Raw genomic sequence first — 25924 nt, 5'->3', positions numbered from 1 at the left:
CTGTGCACGTTAGAAAAAGATGCCGGGGCACACAGCTTGGCAGTGGCTTTTATGCAACGAAAGCATCCCTTTCCTTCCCAGCACCTTTCAGAAGGGAAGTAGGTGCTCTTGTTCCTGCCTCTGGGGAGCACCAGGTCTTTTGGGAAGGCTCTCTTAGTCATCTCATGTTCCTGTGTGATCCATCGTGTCCCGGGGCCGGGTAAGATGAGGAAGTGAATGATTCTGCCCCTGGGGGGGTGGGGGGGGGACAGGAAGCGTTCATAGCAGCGGGGTCATCCAAACTGGGTTTTGAAGATTTTGAAGGTCCACCGGCTGGACAACAGTTGGGGGCAGTGTGGGCAGAGGCAAGAGTTGGAGCAAAGGGATAGAGGGGTGTCAGCCACGGGTGTCTGGGGACCTAAGCAAAGTTACTCTGGCTGGAGAGTAAAGAGAGTGGGTGGTGGGGAGGGAGGGTATGGAGCAGGAGGAGGGAAGACCCGAAAGGACTCCTGGGTGCCCACCCCTGGACCTCTCCTCCTGCCAGTGCATATGATTAGTTGGTGGGGAGGCAGGAACCTCCTGGAAGGCGGCAGAGGTCTCTGCAAAAGCAGGCTGTAGAGACCAAGTGCCTGCCCAACTCAGAGCCACCTTCTTGCTTCCCTGGCAACCCTGCTTCTGCACTGGGGCAGCAGGTGGCCGGGCTGAGCGCCCTGTTCTGTGGACCTTCGGTGGTGGTACCCAGCCTGCCCCGCCCCGCCCCTCCCCCCTGCAGCACCGCTGTGTCTTCCTGGAGCCGGCAGGCCGGCCTCTGTCTCCCCCTCCCTCTGAGCCCGCTGTCTTTCATCTCTTTCTTTGCCTGGGGTGGGGAGGGGGGGGGGTCTTCAAGGGCTTAAACATCATCTCCATGCAGCAGGTTCTGCGGTCCCACGGTTCCCTGAACATCTCTGAAGACAGCTGACATTCCTGAGTGCCTACCGTGTGCTGGGCCCAGGGACTACCACACAGGACTGCATTTACCCCTCTTGTCACCTGTGGGGTGGGCCTGATGTCTCCCATTCTGCAGATGACGGGCTTTGGAAGGTTCAACAGCCCCCGTCCCCAGAATGAAATAACCAGACCTCTGGCCTTTCATGGTGGGTCCACCACCCCCGGACAGACAACCCGGGTGGGGCCCTGAGCGGAAGTGGCACATAAGGTGGAGACAGCAGGGAACAGCTTGTGCCTCCCTGGGTCCCAGGGCTTCTCACGCAGCCCTGCCCTGCCTCCACTCACCTGCGTCTGGACTGGCTTCCTGCCTCCTCCAGGGAGGCTGCTCTCCCGCTCCTCCCTCCTGGGCTGTGCCACATCCTCTGGCCCCAGGAGCATTTGAGCCAGGCTGAGGGCAGCAGGGCAGTGTTAGCAGCCCCTGGGCCCCTGCTTCACCTGGCTTCCAGCTCAGGGCCCGCCCTGGCGCAAAGCCCTAACACATCATCACTGCTGCTCACCTCGGCCCCCAGCCCAGCTCTAAGAAGGGACCCGTGGCCACAGAATCAGTGGTGGCAGGACCTGCTCCCACAGCCAGACTCCAAGTCCTCCTGCAGGATGACCCATCATACCTGGAGCTGGTCCCACCTGCCCCCTGCCTTCTCTGAGCAGTCTGCCTGGGTGACTCCCACTCACAGTGACTGCCCCCGCCCCCTGACCCCCATGTTACCCAGCCGGGACACTGTCTCTGGCCTCAGTTTCTTCCTCTGTACAATAGGGGTGATAGTGTTCATGGGGCTGAGGTGAGGACTCACAGCTCTAAGGTGGTCAAGGGCTCAGTACCAGCCAGGTACACAGTAGGTGCTAACAGATGTTGGCTGCACCTACCCTGTTGAAGCTGGGGCTGTCTTGAGACCAAAAGACAAAGTGGCAGCTTCCCTTGTCCCACCCTTCTCCCAGGAAGCCTGGCAGGGTGACCCCCAGAGAGGAACAGGTCACAAGAGTACCCTTTATTGCTAGAGATACCACAGGGCTGTCAGAATTTCAAGGCAGGTGGGGAGGGTCAGAGCGGGTAACAATCTTGGACAGAAAGTTAGGGGGACTGAGCTGTGGGACCTGGCAGGGTTAGCACAGCACCCGGGAGGGGTTGGGGGGGGGGGCTCCTACTGCAAGTCGGGAGAGGCTGAGGGAGAGGCAGTAGGTGGTGGCGGAGGCTGCTGTCTGTCCCTGGGGGGGGCCCCCAGTTGGGCCTTTCAGAGGCTTGGAGTCAAGTCCGCATGCACTCTCTCTAGAAACCTGGGAGGAAAATGTTGGGCTGAGCTGGCAGATAATCACGGTGGGGACCCCTGGAGGGGAACTGAGGCTGGGGGAAGACCTTGGTGGGGATTCTGGACTGGGGAGACCCTGGGCAGTCTCCCGCAAGCCCTCTACCAGCCTCAGTTTCTCTAAAGAACACCTGATGCCCAGAGGGCTCCCTGGTTTCAGGAGGGGCGGTGGCCGGCAGGTATCACGAGGGACGCGGAGCTGGCAGCCTTCACTCCCCAGCACCTCGTATTCAGGCCACCTGAGAAGGTCGCAGGGTGCGGGGTGGGGGTGGCGAGGGCGCCCGAAGGGCGTGGCAGCTTGGGGGTCCGGAGGAGGGCGGGGCCGGCCGCAGGGCGAGGTGGAAGCGGCTCCGTTGCTACGAGCGCCCTTAGCAACGCACCCATTCAGCAGAGACAAAGGCGCTGTCACTTGAGCGCAGAGGCGCCGCTGCCGCTCTTGTTCCCACCCGCGCCGCGCCTGCGGGGGTGGGGGGAGGGGCGGGATGGGGGCGCCGGCGGGCCCCGCGGAGGGCCTACCGCGCGCTGGCCTGCAGGGGGCGCCTCCTGCGCACTTTGCAGAAGGGGAGCTGAGACTCCAGGGGACGGGGACACCAGCTAAGGGTGGAGGCCCGCAGGGAGGCTGGGGTCCTACAGACTTGGGTTTCAAATGTGCCTCCGCTGACACCTCTGTGACTGCCCCCTGGGCCTCACTTTCCCCATCTGCGGGGTGGGGCCTGACCCCAGCTCTGACACTGCTCAATTTCCTCATCTGCACGGTGGGAGGATGGTTTCCCCGTGTCCCCGGATTAAAGGAGTCAGCAGATGCCGGGCTTTATAAAGCCCAGAACCCAGCTCTGGTTAGGGCTGCACGAACATGCCTCTTGCCCATGCCGGAAGGAATCCCTTGGTTGGTTTGAGGCTGGGCAGTACCTGGCGGCCCCTCCTACAGTCACCTATGTTTTAAGACTGAGGGAACTCAGGCTCAGAGAAGCTGACAGTGACCACAGGCCCCTCAGCTCGCCTAGGGCCAGGCTGAACTCCCCAGGCTCAGTCCTCTCTCCTTGAGCTGTGCCTGGGATGGGCCCAGCCTTGCCCCGCTGCCCCCAGGCCCCCCTCATCTGTCCAGCTGGGGAAACAACCTAGAAGGAAAGCGCTTGCCTCTCACCGGGTTTGGAAGTCATTTCAGGACACAAGGCATCAGGACAGGGACTCTGAGTGGGGTGTGGCCAGGAGGCTGAGGGGGGTGGGGGAGGCAGACAGAGTGGGTGCACAGAGGAAGGCGGGCTCCTTGCGCACTGGCCCTCCTGCAGCACCACCTCTGGGAAGGGTCCCAAACCCATTCCCTAAGTACGCCTCTCCCAAAGAGCACCGTGTCTCCGGGCCAGGCCTACAGTGTGCTAATGGAAGACTTCAGGCTTCCACGAGGCGTCAGGTGTGGCTGCTTCTCAAATCCCTTCCATCCTGGTGCAGTGGGGCTGAGGGGGTGTCCGGGTGCCAAGGGGAGAGGGGGGACCCCCCTGAGATGGGAGCTGTACCTGATGCCTTGAATGCTGTCAGTTCCACAGCCTGAGGACAGAGGAGGCTGTCAGGGGGTGGGCCCCTACTCCTCCTCCTCTCCCTTGCCCTGGGGGCCCTCGGCTCCCTTGGTGATGACTCCCCCACTACCCGTGGCCTTGGCATTCAGGTTCTGCCAGTGTGCAGTGAGCACCTCCCATTGGCTCCCAGTGCCCTCGCACCTGCTGAGGAATGGGACCCCTTGGGTCCCCAGAGGAAGCCTCCCCACCCCCACCCTACCCTAGTCCCTGTGGGACATACTTGCTAGCCCCTTGGCAAAACCCTGCCACCCCTGTCCCAGCCTCACCGGTCTCTCAGGTTCTGCAATGGAGGAGAAGGTTGTGGAGATTCTGGGGCTGTGGGTCCCTAGCCGGGGAAAAACACTCGAGTAGGTGAACTTTTAGGAGGCTGAGGCAGGAACCTCTTTCTCTGCTCTCCTGCCCTGGACAGGACCTCATTATCAAAGACTCTAAGGTTCCACTCAGACTTATTCCACAGATTAATGATGGAGAAACTAAGGCCCAGGGAGGGAAGGTAACTTGCCCAAGTGCACACAGCAGGTAAGCTAGGAAGCTCGTATTGAAACTCCTGGCCTGGCCTTACCCCCGTGCCCTGTCACAGGGCCCCAAACCTCATCCACCCACCTGACTTTGGGAACCCCCAAACCCCGTCTGCGTGGAGACCCAAGGAAGACGACCCTGGGCAAACCCTGCCTCTGGGCTAGGAAGCAGGGGCCCCTGTTCCCTGGTGGTGTGGGAAAAAATAAGCCATTTCTAAGCTACCTTCCAGGCCCCGTGTTTGCAGAATTCCCTGGGCCTCAGTCTCCTTGTCTCTCAGATGGGTTGACAGGATCTGCCATTGCCTTCTCAGCTTTACCTGAGCACTGGGGAAACTGAGGCACTGGGTAGTACTCAGACTGGAGGGTGGTGTGGCCTTACCTCTAATAGCCAAGTGTCTTCGGGCTGGAGCCAAGGCTACAGGGTTGTTCTGAGAGACCTCCCAGGGACCAAGGGACCTAGGGTGGGACCCTGGGCCTATGGGGCTGGAGCAGACCTGAAAGAAAGGGGTGTCAGCACTGGAATCCTGGCTGTGAGTGGGACCTCCTGGCTCCCAGGATCCCCACCTGCCTGCACCCACCATAAATGCCTCTGTTGCCTTTTTCTCAGTCATCCTCTGCAGGGCATTCCGGACCTAGGGGATGGGAATTTGGGGTCAGTCCTGGGACCCTCCCCCTGACCCCCTGGCCACAGGTCCCCAGCAAGTAAGCCCTACCCACCTCACCCCCCGGCAGCCAGCGTCCTTGACTCACCTCCCCGTTGTAGGCAGCGTAGACCAGGAAGATGTATGGCCCCTGGGGACAGACCCAGGATGAGGGTGGGTGTCACTGCCTGGGACCCCCTCCCTCCCACCTGGCCTGGGGCCGCAACAGAAACACACCCAGAGATACCCCGAGACATTCAGAGATGCAGGCTGATGATCACAAACCCTGCTGACCCACCGTGCCCTCCTGCACTTGGGAGGGGGCATCTGTGACATTCTACGGCAGAGAGAGCCAGAAGGGGGCTTGCCCCACTATCCCCCATACCTTCAGCCTCTGGCCATCAGGCAGCCTCTTGTCCTCTATGCCTCTGTCCCCTGCCACCTGCCCCATCCTCATGGCTGCAGGAGTGGGTGGTGGGAGGGGGCACACCTTCCTGTAATCAAGGCTAAATCAAGTCCTGGAACAGCAGACCTGTGAATGCATTCTGACTCGTGCCTCTAGCTGAGTGTCTCTCCCAACCTCCTCCGTGTCAGAGGCCTGGCCTCCTGCTGTGTGTGAAGGACTCAGCACAGTGGCCGAGTCATAGCTGGCTCTTACTCCCCACGCATGGGAGGACCAAGAGGTCTTGGCCACTCACAAAGTAACTTGGGGTTACAACCCTCATTGCAGCTCCATGGTGGGGTGGGGGTGGGGGTGGATTAATCCTATTTGATGGGGAGGGACCCTGGGGCCTGGGGCAGGAGACAGAGCAATGAGCCCCAGGCCCTGGAGTGTGGCTAAGCAGAATGGAATTTAGAGCCTGGGCCTTCCCGATTCCACCTGGATAGGCAATAGCCCCCGTCCTGAGGTCAGACTAGAGCACACGGGTTGGGGTCCAGGGGGCTCCTTGAGGCCTCAGACCCTGGCGTCTCCCCCCTCCCCCCACGGGCCCCCACAGCCAGCCTGTCCTCTCACTGCAACTTCTGCACTGCCTTCCCCGTCCTGTCTCCTTTTACCAGTCTCCTCATACCCAAAGGCATCTTTCCAGACTCCAGCCCAACCACACCAGCACCTGCCTAGCGTCCTCCCAGGCTCTCTGGTGCCCCCGGGATCATGTGTGAGCTCCTTACAACGGCTCAGGGGACCCTGTGTGGTCTGGCCCCCGTGTCTCCTCCTGTCCCATTTCTCACCAGCTCACATGACCCCCGCTCATGTCTCCATTGGATCTCACCATGCTCCCCTGACTTCATTCTTTCCCCTCACCGTGTCTGGGTGTTAGCTGAGAATCATTCTCTCCAAGGAGCACCCTCTCCGCCTCCCCATGAGTGGCTCCTCTGTCCCCACACTGCCCCCACATTCCTCTGGTCTCTCAGCCTCAATCATGCCAGGTTGTCAGAGTGTGGTTTTGGTGTTTGTCTCTCCCTCAGGCTGAGACCTCCAAGGATAGATTCTTTGATTCTGTGCACGACTATCCTCTTTAGTAAAGAACACAGAGCAGGTGCGGACTGGCTGAATGAAACCGATCCGCTCCCGTTCACGGTGCTCCTGGTGTGTGCCAGGTATTTATTTGACTTTGCCCTTTGCAAGTATCATCTCAGTTGAACCCCACAATGATCCCATGAAGTGGAGAATATGATCCCCCTTATAGAGATGTGGAAACTGAGGCCTGTTTCAATGTGTCGGGGCCCTCTAACAAGACTCAGCCCAGATAAGTGTGAGCCAGAGCTGGTTAAAAGTGAGGCCCAGCTCTCCCACCACAAAACCCGACACGGGAGCCACAAAGAAACAAATCAGCCCTGAAGAGCAAACGAGGGCCGGCTGAGCTCAGTCCCTGTACCCCAGGCCTGCTCCTTGCTCAACTCAGTAGGGAAGGAGGACGGTCCTGAGGGCAGGTGCTGCCCGGTGTATGCCCCAGACAGAGAGAGAGAGGGACGGCGGGAGGTGGGCAGGGAGAGGAAGACAGGGAGGGACAGCAGGTAGATGGAGGAGAGGGGAGAGGAAAGGCAGGCCTGGGGAGGGAAGCTGGGGCAGGGACCCAGAGCCTGCCCGGGGGACCTGCCAGCAGATGGTCACAGGACGTCAGGGTGGGCCCAGGTCTCACGCCATCTGACCCCGCAAGGCAGCCTGTCCCCTCCTTCACCGGGAGACCTTGGTAAGGAAGGTCTGAGGCTGACTGGGAGGGGAAGAGAGGTCATGCTCAGAGACAAAAGCTAGAAGGGTCAGGGGTCAACAAAAAGGGAGACAGCGAGAGGCCCACGGAGGGAGGGCCGGGTGGGATCCAGGCCAGAGGGGGAGGGGGCTGTGATGGAGACAGCCTGAGACAGAGAAGGAACCTCAGAGAAAGTTCAGAGACGGAGACATGGCTCCACCTCTGCCCACCTGAGGGCCACCGCAGGGATGAAGCTACAGTGGTCGCCATGGCGATGGGCCGCTGCTGCCCTGGCTGCCACTTGGGGGGCAGGGTGGAGGGCTAACGGGGCAGTGGCCCAAATTCGAACCGGGGGAGCTCCAGGAGCATGAGGCTTGTTGTGTCAGGGAAGGGGTGCAGCACCGCCCCTGTCCCCCGGCCACTCAGGCCCACGTAGGTCTCTGGGAGCTGTGCTTCCTTGGGAATAACTGGAACCCCAGTTTTTCTTCACTTTCTGGGCCCCTCTCTCGGCATGGCCTCCATTCTCCCCCAGCAGTGGCCCCGTCTTTCCTCTCTCCACTCCCACACCTGGCCGAGAGTGACGAGTCCCCACGGCCCTGGGGGAGCCGGCACCATGGACCGGGACCCTGGTAATCGCCACCCTCTGCACCCTTCCTCGCTCCCTGCCCCCTTCCGCCCTCCACACTTCACTCCCTGGCCTTGGCCATGGTCAGCTCCACAGGAGCATGGCATTTCGCTGCTTCCTTTCCTGCCCTGTCCCCTGTGCCTGGAACGGTGCCTGGCACCTGGTAGGCATTTGGCAAATACCACGTGGATGGAAGAAAAGCTGGGTCAGAGCCCTTCCCGACCTCAGCCCCGCACCCTGCCCAATCTGGGCAGCTCTTCCAGGAACAGACCAGGCCCACGTGCAGAGGGCTGAGAACACAGACTCTGGACTTGGGCCCCAGCACTGCTCCTTCCTCCTGCGGGGCCCTGGAAATGACCTCATGGGGTCTCAGTTTCCCCATTGTAAGGCTTATTCGGAGATAGAAGTACGAACCTGGCCCGGGGCCCGCAACACTGAGGCACCCCAAGTGGCTGCTGACAGCCTCGGGCCCCTTCTCCCAGGAGAGGACAGAGGCTCCCCAGGATGAGCTCCAGGTCCCATGACTCTACAGAATTCGTACCCGATTTCCTGAGCTTGCTTTGTCTCTGAGTCACCCCACTTCTCAGCCCTGACAGGAGCTGGGAGGAGTAGGTGCAGACAACAGGAGGGGTGCTGGGGGTGCAAGGGAGGCTGAGGGCAAGGGCAGGGGCAGGGGCAGGGGCAGGAAGGGCCCTGCTTGGACCCACCTCCCTCCCAGCACTCGGTCCCCCGGGCCGTGCCTGTCTGTGTCCACGTCTGGGTCGCCCACAGGGCTGCAAACCCCCTGAGGACAGGGACCCAGTCTGATCCCTCTCTGTGGTGGCTCCCGGACACGGGACCTGACAGGCACCCAGGAGGGTTCCTGCAGCCCGACTGTTACTGTCTCACCTAGGCGGGCTGGGCACTGTCCTCCTAACCAAACCCTTTTCTGAAGTGTCGTCCTCACCAATGCAGCAGCTGATACTGTCCCACAGCGGGCCACCCGCTGACCCCGAGGGGAGAGGTCACCAGTGTCCTGCACCCCTTCCTTGGCTTTTTGCCGAGACCCAAAGAGTCTCTAGTACCAGCCAGGGGGCTGGAACTTCTGCCGCATCCCTGAGTCTCTGGACCTCAGCTTCCTCGGCTGTGAAATGGGCCCCAAATCCTTCCCAAAGAGGCGCTGCCTCTTTGATTTGAGGCTTTGTTCCCACTCTTGCCCTCACCCTGCGGCCTCTTGACAATGCCCCTGGTTGCCGTGGTGACTCCCATGACGGAGAAGACACTCCTTCCCCCAACTCTTGACAAACCAGTCACTCTGAGCTCCACCACGTGTCAGAGCCCCGGTCCCAGATGGTCCGGGGCCCGGAGGTACCTGGAAGGAATTGAGGCCCACGGCGGCGTAGGCCCAGGCCGGGCTGAGGTGCACCAGCGTGCCGACCAGCCAGGTCAGGCCCAGGACGGGGAGCAGGACCAGCACCGGCTTCACTGTGGCCCTGCAGGAGAGCGGTCGGGGCTGAGGGAGGCCAGGGCGGCCCGGGGGCCCTGCAGGGTGCTGGGGGGGGCTGCAGCTGGGAGGTGCCTGGAGAGGAGCCGGAGCTACACATCAGGAGCCGCTCCCGACTTAGGTGTAGCTGGAAGCTTCGGCTGGACCTCCGGCCCCTTGTCAGACCCAGAAGTGGTATGAAGTAGGGTAGCGGCACTTGGGAGACGGGGTCCCGGTCCCAAACCTGGCTCAGAGGAAGGGCAGGGCAGCAGTCCCGAGGGACGGCTGAGGACTGGGCAGTGGGTCCAGGGGGCGTGGGGTCTAAAGAAGTCTTCCCTCCTCAGGGGCCCCTGGGGCTCCCTGGCTTTTCGGGGACCTGCTGACTTGGGCCGCACTGCCTTTGGCGGAGAATGGGGGGGGAAGAAGAGGGTCAGGGGTGTCCTCCTTCTGGCAGGATGTGGCCCTGGAGAGTGAGGGGCGTTCTTGGCAGGGGTAGGGACCTAAATCTTCACTCTGAACCTGAACTTCTGGGGACTGCCTGAACCCCGGGTCTCCCCTACCTTGTCCCTACTGGGTCATCAGTGCCATCGGTACAAGGGGAGCCCCTAGGACAGAGGCTTGTGTCTACATCCCCTCCCACTCACGTACACTCAGGATTGATTACCATCCCCCCAGGGGATATGCATGGGCACGTGCTCACACGTGTCCACACGCATGAGTGTGCAGGTACACACAAGTCGGGACACATGTGCACACACAGGCTCGTACAAAGCCTTGCACACGTGGCCACGTGACCACGTACCGCCACTCTGGACTCACACATGCTCACACCCGACGAGCCTCACATCTGGCTGCCCCACTTCTGGCCCTCACCATATCTGGATCGTGATTTGCTGCCGCAGGCAGGGCTGGGGGCTCAGCATGCGGGCACGGCGGCGGGCACTGGACACAGTGACCATCACTACGCGGACCAGGATGCAGGTGTTGGCCTGGAGACCCGGTGTCAGTGGGTGAAACGGCTTCCCCCTTTCCCAGTACGACCCTCCCCTCCAGGCCCCCAGGCCCCCCTGCTCACAGTCAGCACGAAGAGCACGGGCCCCACAAAGGCCCAGATGGTGTCCGTGTGCACATTGAGCCAGCAGTGGCCAGTGGCCACATAGTCGTCGGGGGACATGGCCACCGTGATGGCCACGATGGCCACAGGCACGCCTAGAGGAAGAATAAATGCCCTCAGGACCTCGCCACGCATTCTGTCCTCTCCAGGACCTGGCCTCCAACCCAGAGCCGCAGCCCACAGCTGTCCCACGGTAGCAGGTGCACTGGCGGGCATGGGGAGCTCTGGGAAGGGGGCTGGGTGGGCCTGATCCTTCTGGGGTGGCCTTGGAGCCCTGAGTAGCTGGGGAGCGGGAGAGCGAAACTGAGCTGAGGGCTCAGGCACGGGAGTCAGGGGGGATGGAGGGTGGTGACTGGCACGGGGGTCAGCGGGCCACGAATCGGGGAGACAGCGCTAGCAGTGGGGGGTTGAAGTGGTGGGAGTGGAGGGGGTTAAGAAGGGCTGGGGCTGGGTAAAGCTGGAGGGCGACTGAGCTGAGGAAACTGAGCTTGCGTCAGGGATGAGGGTGCTGGGCGCCAGGTGGAGACGGGGATCGGGTGGTGTCGGGGTGGGGTGGGGTGGGACAGCAACAGAGGCCATGCGAGGCAGAGTAGGGAACAGAGCAGGAGTGGGGAGCAGAGGGGTCTCACCCCAGCCCGTGGCGTAGTAGAGAGTCATCCTGGGGCCTGGGCGCATGCGCACGGCCACCACCTTGCTCCACAGCAATAGGCCCTCCACCAACATCCAGGAGAATGCGACCAAAAAGAGGAGATGCATTGCAGCTGTGACGGCCACACACGCCACCTGTGGGCGGGAGGGTGGCAGATCCCTACCAAGGCCAGCCGTGGCCGCAGCCCTGCCCTGGGTCCCATGCCCATGCCTGGCATTGCCAACCCAAAGAGGTACCGGTGGGGAACGTCTCGGGGAAGTGCCCTGGGCCCAGCTCCACCATTCTGGCCGTGTCCCCACCCACCCCAGGAAAATGGAGCCAAGTGACGATGCGGGGGGCGACCCAGAAAAGATTGCCCCCCCACCCCCGAACTCACAAGCACGCCTGCCGGGTGCCCACCTTGTTGGCCTTTGCCCACTCGCTGGCCATGAGGAAGCCCTCGGCAGAGGCCAGGGAGAAGGTGAGGTTCTTGTGGACCGTGGCTCGCTCTGACCTGGGGACCCTGGACAGGCAGGGGTCGGTTAACAAGGACACCACCACCAGCCCCCACGCCCCTACCAGCCCCTGCCTGCTTGGGTCCCTGGGGGTGGGCTAACCACGGGCAGAGACAGCAGCTCCACGGGAGGCCCACAGCCCTAAGGGGGGCCCTGGGGCAGGCTCTTCCGGGGCCAGGGGGAGACGTGCCCGGAGGAGGCCCACGGAGGCCCCCATGGGTGGGCTGGGCCCCGGGGCACCGGGCGGCTGTGCTGAGCTCATCTCACCCGGCTGCCAGGAAGAGCAAGAAGGCGGTGGCCAGGGCGCAGAAGGACACTCCGCAGCCCACAAACGACAGCGTCCTCAGCAGTGACTCCTCCTCAGGGCTTCTCTGTGGGAGGGCCGGAGACCCCAAAGTACAGCGAGCCCATCACGGCCCTGACCTGCCCAGACCAGGCCTCGCCCTGCCCTGGTCCGGCGAGGCTCCCCAAGGTTCCCCGTCTGCAGTGAAGCAGGGGTGGGGACAGCACCCGCCAGCCAGGCCAGGCCTGCACACGGCAGGCACTTAATAAGAGAGCGTTTGCATGGCCTCTCCTGCTGGCCCTCCCTAAACTGGTCCGGCTTTGGCTGCAGCCGCTAAGAGCTGGCTGGGAAGCGACAGACACACCCACTGGGAGCAGACTGCGTGTGACCTCCCCCCGCTGAGGAAGGGGCCTGGAGCTGACAGGCAAAAATGGCCACGCTGTGTTTCCACAGGGCAAATGTGTCGGTGAGCACGCTTCTCTGGCATGCTCCCCAACACACCAAGTGACCCCCGCATTCCTGAGGCTCTGGCCCTGCCTCACTCAACCTCAGAGTCCCTTGGCGGCTCTAGTAATGCACCTCCCCTGCTCTCCTCCGGGGATTTGGGCATTTGTAAACGCTGGGCCCTCCCAGGGGCCTCCCCTGGGTCAGTCTCCTTTCACGTCTGAGGTCCGAGTTCGGCTCAGCCGTGGCTTTACCTACAGGCTCTTCGCCTCCAGCTGAGACCTCTTCAGCCCCGACACCCACCGGCCCCATGGCCCTCCGCCCTGAGGCCTGTCTAAACCTGCTACCCACCTGTGCCCTCTCCAAGATGACTCCCTTGTCCCCCAGCTGCCCAGGCCTTTGTGCTGGGCCACCCCCTCCTCCCCCAGTCTGCCCACTGTTCCCCAGTGCAGGGCCCCTGCCCTCTGCCTAGGCGACTGGCCCACAGACCCCTCTTTGCTCTTTGCTCTGCCAGCCCACTCCTGGCACCAGTGGGGCTCCCTCAGGGCCATCCAACACCTGCTTAACATGTCCACGTCTGTGCTCTGCCCATCGGGTCTCCTCTAGGCTCTGTGCCACCGGACCCACGCCACCTTGCTCCTCCGCCTTCTTCTACTCCAGGACCTAGCACTGGAAGCTCCAGACAGTCAAAGTTCTAGAATGTGTCCAGCCTGCCTGTCAGTCTAGCCTCCTTGCCTTTGCTCAGACTGGCCCTCTGCTTGGAATGCCTTTCTGTTCAGTTCTTGGTCATCCTTTAAGACTTGGTTCTGACATCACCTTCGCCCACTCCACCCGCCCAGCCCTACCCCCCTTGCCCCCCGTACTCACCTGGACGTCATACACCTGCAACAGGACAGCAAAGTTGGTGCTGTGGTTGCAGAAGCACGCGGTAGAGTCCCGGTACAGGGTGGCCACAGAGCAGCCGGTAGTGGCCCAGGAGCCCCCTGTGTCTGGGCTGGGGGAGGGGAGGGAAGAGAAGGGCTCCTGAAATGGGGTGGACACGGGGCTGGGGGTAGGTGGCAAGCAGGGGAAAGCCTCTCTCCAAAGCGTGGGGCCCATCAATGCTCTGCTTCTAACCAGCTTTGTGACCTTGGGCATGCCTCTGCTCTTCCCTGGGCCTCAGTTTCCCATCTGTAAAGTGTACTTAACGCTCTCAGGGACGGTAGGGGGATGGGGCTAATACCAGCGATTACCACTGATTTACTGCATAACTTACTAAGCAACAGTGAATGATGTTCGGCTAAAGATACAGGGCAGGGAGCTGGGGCTAATCTCTGAACCCTCCTCTGCTCCTTCAAATGCCCAAGGGCCATGGCTTTGGATAGATGTCAAGTCTAATGCTTATTTGATGGATGAATCTCTTCCCAGGCATCCCACAGAGTGAGCCTGCATGTAAAAAAAAAAAAAACAACCCAATTGTCTTATTTAAAGAACTTGAAAATGGCAACTCACCTGATGCTGAAGTTCCAGAAGGCACAGACAGGTTCCACCAGTTTCTGCGGGAAGGCCTAAGGGCAGGAAACAGGGGTAGAGCCAGTGTGTGTGTATGGAAGGGGGAGAGAGTCCAAGAGGATGCAGGGGGACATTGAGGCCTCTTTGAGTTTGAGGGTCCAGGGGTTTGCCCAACGCGGGTCATGGGTGAAGAGGTGGGAGAAAATGCCAGCAGGGAGGCAGAGGGGAGGAGGGGTGAGTAGGCTTTCATGCTAATATCATGCATAATATTGAAATACTGGGAGCAAGCTAAATGTCCATCTTTTGGGGAGCGGTTAAACCGCAGTGACTCTTCCCTCTTGAGATGCTCTGCACCCAGCAAGAGGAACAAGCAGGTTTCAGTCTACTGGCAGGGAAAGAGCTCTGTTATACGTTGTTCAATAAAGACAAAAGCTGCACCTCGTTATACATAGTATGAGCTCATTTGCATAAAAATACATATATCCGGTCTATATAATTGTGAAAACACACACACAAGGCCTGGGATTAAATGCACAGCTAATTTAACAATGGCTAGGTCTCAGTTTGAATGTGTTATAATGAACATGCCAGTTCTTTGGTAATTAAACAATGACAACAGTGTAGATTTTATGTCATTAAGTAGTGAGGAGACATCAGGCAACCGGTGGTAACAGCCCCAGTCCAGACAGGGAAAGCAGCCTGAGCTTAGGACTTGGGCTATTTGTCCCGACTGGAAAGAGTAACAGCAATGTCACCTTACTAGACTATGACACTGTGTGTCACATTCTTTATGTTTTTTATTGTGGGCGATCATCCTAGTAACCTAGGAGACAGGTATAAATCCATGTAATTTCAAACAAGGAAACAGCTTCAGAGAGGGAAATTAATCTGCTCAAGATCACACAGCACAGAGCTGAGGCTGGGTCCTGACTTGGTTATGCTCTTTCCAATAGTCCATGATGATGCCTCCAGGGAATGTAGTATTTCTTGGGTTGACTGAATTATCACCCCGTGTATTCATTCGTCCATAATATTTTCCCTGGGGTCTCAGATACTATGTTGGGTGCTGGGAACACAAAGAAAACCTGCTGTCTGCTTTTGAAACGGATAATCATTACACTGCCAGTAGCATTTTCAAGTGGTATAAACTGAAAAAGCAGTGTGACTGTACAATCAAAAGCCAAAAAATTATGTATTTGTGTCCAGGAGCCCTATACCTGGCCACATATCCCCAGGAAACAGTCACCAGAATCAAAACGTATTATGAGTTGGAGTGCCCGGGTGGCTCAGTCTGTTAAGCGTCTGACTCTTGGTTTCAGCTCAGGTCATGATCTCACAGTTCATGAGCCCGAGTCTCACATCGGGCTCTGTGCTGACAGCACAGAGCCTGCTTGGTATCTCTCTCCCCCCCTCTCTCTCCCCCTCCCCAACTCATGCTGTCTCTGTCTCTCTCAAAATAAATCAATAAACTTAAAAAAATTGTTTTTAATGTATTATGAGTGAGGATTTTCACAGGGTTAGGCAGGGTTACTTGTAATAGAAAAAAAAAAAAAAAAAAAAAAAAAACCCTGCAGATACTCAGGACGCATGACCAGGAGACGGGCATGTTCATTTTGGACCATCCCTGGGGAAGGTGGTGGAGCTGGACTTGACCTCAGTCAAGGCTTATACATGCTAGGACTAAACAGCAATGAGAAAGGATGTCTGTGACCAAGACAGTGCCCAAAACACCAGCAGGGAAAACAAGGGACATAAATGTTTACATGGCTCGGCTGAAAGAGGAAGGACTTTGATTTTGCAAAAGCAAAAAAAAAAAAAAAAAAAAAAAAAAATATATATATATATGGTTTTAGGAAAAATTTAAGAAAAATTGCAGGCATTAGGAAAAACAAATTATGGTACATCCATGTAGTGGAATCTTACTCAGCAGTACAGAGGAGCAAATTATTGAAACAGGCAATAATATAGATGATTCTCAAAAACACCAGCTGACAAATGAACCTTGAGCACAGCATGCACTATATGATTCCATTGATGTGAAACTTTGGAAAAGAGAGACATAATCTATAGTCACGAGAAGTAGATCACTGATTTGGGGAGAAGGCTGCCTGGGGAGGGGCCCAAACAAGCCCTTTGGGAACGTGGAAATGTTCTTTACCTTGACTGGGGCAGTGGTACCTACGTGTGCATACTGCTCAAAACCCATCAGGTTGTCTAGTTAAAGTGGATGTTTTAGTGTCTGTAGATTTATCTACTTCAATCAAATTTTTTTTTTAAATTTTTTTTTAACGTTTATTTATTTTTGAGACAGAGAGAGACAGAGCATGAACAGGGGAGGGGCAGAGAGAGAGGGAGACACAGAATCCGAAACAGGTTCCAGACTCTGAGTGGTCAGCACAGAGCCCGACGCGGGGCTCGAACTCACAGACCGTGAGATCATGACCTGTGCCGAAGCCAGCCGCTTAACCGACTGAGCCACCCAGGCGCCCCTCAAATCGGTTTTTAAAGTCTTGGGATGACATACAAAAGACTGATAAGATGTGGTGTGGTGTGTGTGTGTGTGTGTGTGTGTGTGTGTGTGTGTGTCCAGGATTAGTGGTTGTGGGCAAAGCAGACTTTGGCTTTCTCTGAAACTACTGTTTCAAAAGCAGGAAGGAATTTGTGTATTTCTTTTTTTTTTTTTAATTTTTTTTTTAACGTTTTATTTATTTTTGAGACAGAGAGAGAGCATGAATGGGGGAGGGGCAGAGAGAGAGGGAGACACAGAATCGGAAGCAGGCTCCAGGCTCTGAGCCATCAGCCCAGAACCCGACGTGGGGCTCGAACTCACGGACCGCGAGATCGTGACCTGAGCTGAAGTCGGACGCGTAACCAACTGAGCCACCCAGGCGCCCCAGAATTTGTGTATTTCATGTAATGAAATTAAACATTTCTTGGCCATCTTTCCATGTCAGTTTATGGAAAAATACCTCATTCCTCATATGACTTCTGCTGACTGTTCCACTGTGTAGCCCCACATGGCTTTTTGAGCCATCCCCTCTTGGTGGACATTTAGGCTATTTCCTCTCTTATGAGCACATTGCAGGGTCCTTGAGGACAATGGGATGGCTTGTGAGTTATTTTTCTTGAACATTTTTAGACTTTGGTTTAAATGAACGAATATTGGGGTATGGGAAGACCAAATCAGGATAAGTGTACCGGTGGTGGTGGTTCCCAGAAGCACCCCCCAGTACCTGGGTCTGGTGTTGCAAGTGAAAGGTCACGGCCGTGCTGACCTCCCCGGTTTCATCCCATACCTCAGAGGAGATGATGGCTGACCCCACCTGGGTGCTTAGAAACCTGTGGAGAGAAGGGGAGCTTTTAAGGGCACCATACCAGTTGGCTGTGTGGCAGAGGTCATGGATGGCTGAGGTCATCTCATCCAGGCCCCTGTGTGGGCGATGACACCCTCTGTGTCCAAAGAAACATCAGGAAATATCCTGTGCTTGAAATTTGGGCATCTGGGTTCCAGTCTTGCCTTGGGGACTTGGTGGTAAATTCAGTAAGCCCTGTCTTCTCTCTGAGTCTCAGCACTGATGCCAGGACCCTAGACAGTAGTTGAGCCAGGTTCCAGCAGCGTATCTTTGGAAGGCCCAGAGATGTGCGTGTCTCGGGGATGGGGAGGGTTTGGCTCTGGTTGCTAAGGGCAGAATTACCTACCAGAATGATGGCTCTGGGATAGGATGGAGGCCTGGCCTTCCCTGGGGAGGAGATCCAGACCCTCAGCAGCCTACTGGGTAGGGCCCACTCACCTCTGCAATTTGCTTGCCTCTTCTGAGCTATCAGGGGCCTGGGGCTCCAGGCCAGGCTCCCCTAGGGTTTGCTGGAAGACACTCGAGCTGAACCAGCTGTGGATCACGGTGACTCCAGAGAGGCCTGGCTGAGTGGAAGGAGGCCTAAGACCCCACCCTGTGACTGAGCAAGCACCACGGGTTGGCCCCGAGGGAGATGCTCTGCCCACCTTACGATCAGGGAAACTGAGGCTCAGAGAGATTAATTGACTTCCCAAAGATCACCCGGTTAATAAGTGGAGAAACGAGAATTCCAACCAGCAACAGGGCATGCACTTAACCTGGCAGCTCTAAAGCCCTTTGCCTCATGTCCTGATTCCCCAGCCCCGGGTGACAGCAAGGGTGGCGGCTCCCTCCACCACCCACTTCTAAGAGGAAATGGGTGGGGTTCAGCGGAGGAGACCAAGTGAACACCTACTATGTGATAAGCACTTTTAACCCCACAGCAGCTTACAAGGCAAGTACTAGCATGAGTCTTCCGGATAAGGAAACAGGCTGTGAACAGTGAGGTGACTTATTCAAAACAGCAGAGTTAACCCAGGGCTAACTGGCGCTAACCCAGACCCCAGCAGGGCCCCACCACCCCCTCACCCTCACCCACCTTTCCCGAGGAGGCGCTCCACTTCACCTACGGGGATGCGGATGTGGCCGGGCCCCTCCGGATGCCCACCGGGCACCGTGAACACATAGCCCTCCGTGCCAGCCTCCGTCAAGCGTAGACTCCGCACCTCCAGGCCTGGGATCAAATGGGGTTGGGCGGCTGGACCTTCCAAGGGAGGTCTTTCTGCAGAGCTGGCCTAGCCGGCAGGGGCTGCCTCCCCTCTCCCCACCACAGGCCTGGGCCACTATTCCAGCTCAGAGAGGTTCAGCGACTCGCCCAAGGGAGATCTGACTTCTTCAGGTCTAGGGGAGGGGATCACTAGAAGCAGGTGCCTGGGGGGGGGGGGGCAGGACCTGACTATCAGTGAGCCGTCAGAAACCACTGGGCGCCTGAAGGACACAAGTTTTGCCAAAGTTCCCCATAAGTGATCTCCCCCAGTCAATCTACAAACACTCACTGAGTGTGTACTTGGGTCTGGCCTGAGATCCAGAAATGACTCAGAAATACCCCCTGGCTTTCAGGGAGCTCTGGCAAAAACGAAGTAATTACCACAAAATGCAACAGGAGATATTTCCAAGACATAGGGGTAACAGCAAGAGGAGGAACTGTCAGGAGAGAGCTAAAACCAGGCAAGGCATCCTAGAGGAGCTGATGCCCAAACAAGGTACTGAAGGCTATACGGGAGTTTGCTAGGAGGTCGAGGAAGAAAGGGCATTGTGGATGGAGGGCACAGCACAGACAAAGGCAGGGGACAGAATGGAGTGTCTGCGGTGGTGCTGACAGCTCCCAGTGACCAAAGCTGAGAAGAAATGTCTGAGCCCGGGCCCCCCCAGGGCCCAGATGTATGGGACGGGTGCACAGCAGGCTCACCGACACAGCGACGCTGGATGTGCATTCGGGGCCGCCCAGGGGTCAGCGTGGTGCTCAGCAGGGGCGCCAAGCGCTGTAGACTTGCCACCAGGGCCATGGGTCCACCAACCACCTGGGAGGAGCCACATCTCAGCCCCTCCTGCTTTGCACCTGCCAGTCGCGACCGCCGTAGTTAACACATTCTCAGAGATCTGTGAAGTGGCCTGCCTGCTCCAGACCCTCGGTGGCCCCGTAGGGCCTCCAGGATCAAGTCCTGGGTCCTCAGGCTGGTGTTTGAGGCCCTGCCCGATCGGCCTCCTCTGACGCCTCCAAGCCACGTCATCCTCCAGCCCAGGCGAAGGCCTGGTAGTCCTCCGTGCCTGCTGGCCGGTTGTTTGCTAGCTGGGCACACTCTGCAGGCGGGGCCGTGCCTCCCCCTCCTTTGATCTCACTCTGTGCTAGACCTATAGAAGGGACTCGACCTTTCGGTTCCAAAAGGGAAGCCGTGTGGGGGGTGAGGCCAGGTGGGGGCGGGGCTTGCAGTAATAGAACAGCTACTCTAGGCAGGGCAGGTATGATCACCTCTGTTCTCCAGGGAGGAACACCAGGGTTCAGAGTCCAGCTTTTCCTAGCCTACCACAGTGCCTCAGTCCCTCAGCCAAAAATGGGTTTATACCCTTCCCAGGTTGGGCGCTCGCTGCCCAAACAGGGGAACCGTTCTGTGGAGTCGGCCTCCCACGCTGTGTCATCTCCACCCCGTCCTCAAGCCTAGGTCCCTGTTCTGTCCTCCGAGGCCACAGAGGCACCATCTCTGCTCCTTCTACCCCAAAGGCTTTCAGGTGATGTCTATGATCCCTTGTTCTCTCCTTTCTCTAGGCCAATCACTCCCAAGCCTACAGCCACTTCTGCCAGGATGATGTTTCTAGCACCCATGCCATCTGGATAGGATCTCTCTGTGCTCTCCTGAGCGTCTGGGCTGTTTTGGAAGACAAGATGGCTGGATACTCAGGATAGAGGACCTGCCTCTGAAGGTGGGCAGCAGAATCTTGGATATGGGGGGGATCCCTATGGATTCCTGGCTCTTATTTTCAACCACAGAAGCTATTATTCAAGAACAGTTGTATGTGGAAGTTCAAGTTACATCATAGGTAGAAGAGGAGCTTCTCTCGAACGCAGAGACGGACCCAGCCCACCCACGGCTACACAACAAGCTGGTGGCAAGGACGGCAAGCCCCCCCTGCCCCACCCAGCCCTGCCAGCCTCACCTCACTGATTGAGAGCCACGCGCCAGCCAGCTGCTCCTCCAGGACCAAGCTGGCCACAGACACGATGCCCTGGCCTAGCTGCTCCCAGGGCCCTGTTAAGAGCTCTGGCTCCCCAGCCCCGAGGGCTGTCACTCTCTTTAGGAAGTGCACGACAGCCAGCAGTGCAGCCGGCCCCAGTGGAGCTGACTCCTTTGCCAGGACCCTCTCCAGGATACCCAGGAAGCTGGAGGCCTCAGCCAGCGACAGGTGTCCAGGGGCTTCAGAGAGGGGGTCAGGAAGCAGCTGTGGGCAGAGGAACCACTTACCGCCGGCCTGGCTGTTAGGAAGAGATCTCCCAGGGATCACACTTGGGCCCCCCTAGGGTCTTCTTAGTGGGCACGTGTCTAACCCAGCTCTCCAGAGCTCCAAAATAGGGAATACGAACAACCTTAATCCCCGAAGACACATTTGGTGGGTGTCCCCTTTATAGGTGAGGAAACTGGGCGGCAGGGAGGTGACCCATAGTGTCCCCAGACTCTTCAGCCCCCAGGAAGGGGGCTCACCACTATGGTCTTGGCCAAGGCATTGACTCGGCTGATAACATCCTGGCCAGGCCACGACTGGGCATCCTGCAGCCGCTGATAAGTGTCTGCAAAGGAGGGATAAGTGTCTGCAAAGGATAAGTGTCTGCAAAGGTGTTGCTGGGTCCTGAGCAACACCGCCCAGAGGTGCACCACCCACCATTTGCCGCCGAGGGAGGAAGAGCATGTCGATAGCTGTGTGTCCGGAGCCTTACACAGGGTGTTCTAGATGAGGAAACTGAGGCATACAATGGCAAAATCATTTGCCCAAGGACACACAGCTGGGGTTCATCCCCAGGTCTGTCTGGCCCCGCTGTCCTGTGGTTTGAACTCCGTGGAGACCCTGAGACTTTGAGAAGATTCTAAATTCCCAGTTTGTGCCAAGTGCTCACTCCCTCTCAGCCTACACTGGTCCATGCCCAGCTTCCCCTTCAGCAGAGCCCTGGGGACTGCCAGGGCGCACCTGTCCGGTAACAGCAAAGGAAGAAATGTGGTTGAAGGCAGAGCAAAGAGCCCTCGGTGCCGGATCCTGGGTTCCACGTAGGGCACTCTTCTGAGGGCACTGGCAGGGATGGGAGAAGTGTCAGCGCTTTATCCTGGTTCTCCAGCAGTCCCTGGAGTCACCTGTTCGGGCCTTGTGGCCCCCGAGTTAGGGGGCGACGTGGTAACCCGGGTGAAGGACGCTGCAGCCGACACAAGGCTGGGCAAGGCGGCCAAGGGTCGAGCCTACTCAGGCTACTGGGACTGGGCATTTTGCCCGACGTCTGGGGGGCCTGGGGGAGCGTGACCAGAGCTGGGCGTGGCCAGGTTCACAAGTGGTGGGCTGGATCTTGAGCTCACAAGGAAGCGCGCAGAAGCCAGGGGGCGGGGCGTTGAGCCAGGGGGCGGGGCGTTGAGCCGAAAGGCGGGGCGGGGCCTACGAGCCAGAGGGCGGGGCGGGCCATACCTGGACAGAGCAGGCGCACCCGCAGGGGCGGCAACAGCGAGGGCGTGACGTCCAGGGCGCCCAGGTCCCAGCGGAAGAGCAGGCCGCCGGGTGGCGGCGCGCAGGCCCGTGCCCGACGCAGCTGCGCGGGGCTCAGGGCCCGAGCCCACAGGTGGAAGTCGGTGAGGTTGCCGCTGAAGGCATCGCGCGCCGAGAAGCCACCGCCCAGAGAGTCCTGATCCTGGCCCAGCACGAGGATGCCGCCCGCTGGCACCGGGTGGCCCGCGCCCAGTCCCCGCGCCCCGGCGCGCCGCCGCCCGTCGGCAAACAGCGCCCAGCGCCCGCCGCGCTGCTCCCACGTGGTGCACACGTGGTGCCAGCGGCCGTCGGCGCGGAAGGCGGCGCGGAAGGGCGCGTGGTGGCCGCGCACCACCAGCGCCGCGTGCACGGCGCCGCCCGGCTCGGCGAAGGCGCGCAGCTGCAGCGCGTTGGCCAGGGAGGGCGCGGCGAGGGAGAAGAGCGCGGCGGCGTCCGGCGAGGCGGCGTCCCACTGCACGTGCGCGCACGCGGTCAGCGCCCCCAGCGCGGGCAGGGGCGTCCGCAGCCGCGCCGCCCTGTCCGCGGTCCGCTCGCCGAACGCCAGCGCGGCCGTGGGGAGCGCGCCTGTGGGGACACGCGGGCCGGGACCTCAGTGTCCTCAATCTGCGCACTGCCTCTGACCACCCACTGGCGGAGCTCCGGGGTGTCTCCCAAACTCGGGAAGGAAGAAATGGGGGCTCCAGTGCCCATACCCAGGCGGTCAACCCTGCATTTCAGTTCTGGACGAGGGAACCTGAAGGTGCGACGGGGACTTCCGGGCTCCATTCGGTAGGACTGTCACTGTGAGCTCTGGTCTCTGGAGCTCCCCCCTCCCCCCCCCCCCCCCCCCCCCCACTTTCCAGGCCCTGGGCCCACACTCACGCCTCTGGGGGGGTCTCCGCAGAGGGGCCTCCCTTTGGCCCACCCAGATGGGGTTGGGCAGCCGTGGAGCAAGGACCTCAGCTGGGGGCGCCAGTGCCAGGTGGCCAAAACGCTGCTCACATGACTCTTGAGCCTGCCACCAGCTCAGCTGCTGCCCTGGGAACCTGCACACCCCGTCTGGGGTCTCCACCACCTCACCGGGGTCCACTGGAGCTGCAGGGTCAGAGGAGACGCAGTGTGGGAGAGCAGTGTGTGGGCCTGTGACCCTTGGGGTGGGTTGGGCGTGGATACTGAGCTAGGAGTCATTTGGGGCTGAATGCTCTATGAACTGGCGGGTCTAGTCCTTTTGTTTTGTCATCTGTATGGTAGCAAGAATAAAATAGACACAAGTGAAACCTTCACCCCATGGCCGGGGATGGTGGGGCTGAACTAAATGGCATCTCCTCCCTTCCTTTGCCTTAGAGGCCAGTGCACCAGGTGGGCCACAGGCTGGCGGAGCTGGGGAAAGGGGAGCCTCTCTGGGGCCCTCATACCAACCTGGGAGCCAAGAGCTCCTTGCTTCACCTGGGGAGTTGGAGGGTGTCCCAGAGAGACTCCTTATCTGAGAGAGAAGAAGACAGGTTGGGGCTGGGTTGGGTCCCCCCCGCAGTGTGTGCAGTTAATGGGTGCTCTGGCAGGGTGCACTGGAAGCTGCAAGCTCTGTAGTCAGACCTGGGTTCAAGTCCCACCCAGAGTGTGATCTTGGGCAGGCGCTTCACTGCCTTGAACCTGTTTCTCCCGTGTGAGGAATAAACAAGCTGATGAGTGAATGCAAAAGGTGTAGCACCAGTGGATGCTTTTAGTCTGTTGTTATGCCAGGGGCTTATCCTGTGTGACCTTTGCAGTGGCCTCAGAGGTGGCCACTTGGAACCCAGCAGCTTCGAGTCTCCCTTGGCTTCCTCCCCCACATCCTCCCACCAAGTTCAGGTACCAGGAGGTAGAGGAGGGAGAAGCACCAGGAAGCCATTCTGGATCCAGCAGGGGCCAGTGAGGGACTGCAGGCAGGGGTCACAGGTGTGGCCAATGTGGACTGAAAAGGAAAAACGCAAAGGAAAGTAGCTCAGCATCCTGCCTTACTACCCGCTCTGTCCCCTACGGGGTCATATTCCCCATGTTTGGCTCCCAGACCTCACTGGGCTGGGAGCCCAGGATGGGCTGGGCACATCTATGTGACATTTACTTGTACAAAAGGATGGTCTCCAGGAGCCCCTTCTAGGACCACAGCTGGGAAACACTGTAGCCCTGGTGAGCTGGGAATGGCCGGGGGTCAGGGGGAGGGAAGGCCAGAGAATGGTGGGAACAGAGTGCAGGACGCTTGTAGGTCTCCTTGTGTTCTTTTGGGCTCATAGCTTGGCATTCAAGGTTCTGCTTAATGAGGCCTCTGCCAAGCTTTCTGGCCTCACCAGTCTCACTATCCGCCCCTGCAACCACCTTTCCCCCTGTCCCCCCAAGCTGCTCCCATTCCCCCATTTCTCCAGGCAGCAGCTCTTCTCCAGAGCTTTGACCATCCTGTAGCTCTTGCCCGGACTGGCCTTGCTCCCTCAGTGGCACCTCCTACAAGATCAGCTTGTGATCCCTTCATCTGCTCAGCACCCTGGCCAGGCGCTGTAGTGAGCTGAGGATACCCTAATTGTGGGTGGTTTGGGCATTACTCTCAAAAGTCTGGGGGGCTTCAGGCCTCCTGGGTCTCTGCTCCAGCAGTGGCCAAGCACAAATGGGTCTCAGAAAACACTGGAGATGAAATAATGCTCCGCTGTGTCCTGCCAGCTGGCCTCATGCCATCTGGAAGTCTGAAGCCGTCACCAGTGATAATTCATACCCTTTCCCCCTTTCCAGATAAAGTGCATAAATATGAAAATCAAACACATCCCAGCATGGGAAAACATGGGGGTTCACACTTTGGACTCTGAAAAGCACCAATTTATCGTTGCTTTTCCCCTTTTTAAACAGCACCTATGTCTGCCCTCCTCCACCCCCCAACCCCACTTTAGTGGGTGGGAAATGGTATGAGTCTGGTCCAAGACTGAGGCTTGGTGCCTAGTCTGTGCTGGGCACACAGTGTGGGCTCAATAAATGCTGATTGTCTCACTCCCCTGTTCACTCTGCCTGTATTTGCCCCCACATACTCCTGGCCCCCCCTTCCTTGCTCACCAAATACTCGTTGGCACCCAAAAGGGAGATGCGAGGTCTGGCCGCCACTGCGTGTCCCTCCTCCGCAAGGGGCCAGTGGGGAATCCCTCTTGGGCTGATGGGCCAGGACCAGGGCCTCCGCTTCACCCGCGCTGATCCCTCTCCTCTTCAAAGCCCGGGTCCTCACCTGCTAAGTCTGGCCCGGCGCCTACGGTCGGTTCACTCGCTGCGAACTGTTTCTGGGACGGAAATCCAGCAGCGGAAATCTGCTAGCTCTCTGCCGTGCGGTGGAAACCTCGGGTGCGGGGCGGGGCCGAGGCGGGGCGGGGGCGGTACTAGCAGACCCCGCCCCTCGACCCCCACCCCGCAGTCAGGGACGCCCGCCTTCTGGGCGCGTGGAGGGCAGGGCAGGCGCCCCAGCCGCGCGAGCAGTGAGAGGGCACGTGGGGCGGACCGCGGGGAGTTCCCCAGTTTCTGGACTGGCCCCGCCGCGCCTCTCCCCCCTTGATTAGAAGGGGCCACCTTGGGAGGCTTGGATCCCAAATAAATTTGCGAATCCTTTGAACCAATCCCATCTCAGGGTGGACCGTGGGAAAGGAGGGAGCGTTCAGTACCCTGCGCTGGCCCCCTGCAGGCCTCATTTCCTTTACCTTCAACCCACCGTGAGGAGGGCCCATCATGAGGACTGAGGGCTCTCCCCCAGGTTAGACAGCTAATGAGTCGCAGAGCCCAGCCTTGAACCTGGGTCTTTCGGTCTTCATCCAGGCCATTCAAAACGTAAGGGCGAGGTGACAGGAGAGGCTGTGTGTGTGTGTGTGTGTGTGTGTGTGTGTGTGTGTGTGTGAGAGAGAGAGAGAGAGAGAGAGAGAGGGAGGTGGGGGGAATTGAAAAGTTTTGGCCTCTGAGGGCAGAGCCTGGGACAAGTGGTGGGGCCAGGAGCAGGGAGAGAAGCTAAGGGGACAGGGGAGGGACACAGAGGTGGAGCTCCAAGTAGGAATGATGTGTATCTGGGAC

The 25924-nt window shown here is 59.0% G+C and overlaps 1 protein-coding gene across 5 annotated transcripts; it reads right to left on the bottom strand.

The window, feature by feature from the left end:
- Positions 1-1956: 1956 nt before the first annotated feature.
- On the bottom strand, positions 1957-25181 carry ADGRD2 (adhesion G protein-coupled receptor D2). Of its 5 annotated transcripts, none has more exons than XM_042912545.1 (26): positions 24932-25181; positions 23712-23810; positions 23279-23342; positions 22742-22954; positions 21803-22444; positions 21320-21418; positions 20839-20924; positions 20297-20578; positions 19053-19164; positions 18183-18317; positions 17543-17666; positions 16985-17090; positions 13752-13807; positions 13128-13254; positions 11801-11904; positions 11439-11541; positions 11020-11173; positions 10352-10485; positions 10150-10265; positions 9166-9286; positions 5110-5151; positions 4938-4991; positions 4583-4853; positions 4108-4166; positions 3782-3812; positions 1957-2238 (listed from the first exon to the last, which is right to left on the bottom strand). In XM_042912545.1, exons 2-26 carry the CDS (start codon positions 23745-23747, stop codon positions 2231-2233), a joined length of 3279 nt encoding a protein of 1092 aa, XP_042768479.1. In that variant the 5' UTR covers positions 23748-23810; positions 24932-25181; the 3' UTR covers positions 1957-2230. The 5 variants fall into 5 exon arrangements, 4 of the variants coding, with proteins under 4 accessions (XP_042768479.1, XP_042768480.1, XP_042768481.1 ...); XM_042912546.1 differs by having other exon boundaries at positions 4108-4121; positions 4739-4853; XM_042912547.1 differs by lacking the exons at positions 3782-3812; positions 4108-4166 and having other exon boundaries at positions 4739-4853.
- Positions 25182-25924: the final 743 nt, after the last annotated feature.

The sequence above is a fragment of the Panthera leo genome, chromosome D4, assembly GCF_018350215.1.
Source record: "Panthera leo isolate Ple1 chromosome D4, P.leo_Ple1_pat1.1, whole genome shotgun sequence".
Lineage (NCBI taxonomy): Eukaryota > Metazoa > Chordata > Mammalia > Carnivora > Felidae > Panthera > Panthera leo.
This window is presented reverse-complemented; position numbering and strand designations above follow the sequence as displayed.

Coding starts and splice junctions, on each gene's coding strand:
- ADGRD2 (XM_042912545.1), bottom strand. CDS start 23,747: ATGGCTTCCTGGTGCTTCTCCCTCCTCTACCTCCTG. Junction 22,955..23,278: donor AAGGAGCTCTTGGCTCCCAG/GTTGGTATGAGG, acceptor CTGACCCTGCAG/CTCCAGTGGACCCCGGTGAG. Junction 11,174..11,438: donor AGTGGGCAAAGGCCAACAAG/GTGGGCACCCGG, acceptor TCCCGCCCACAG/GTGGCGTGTGTGGCCGTCAC.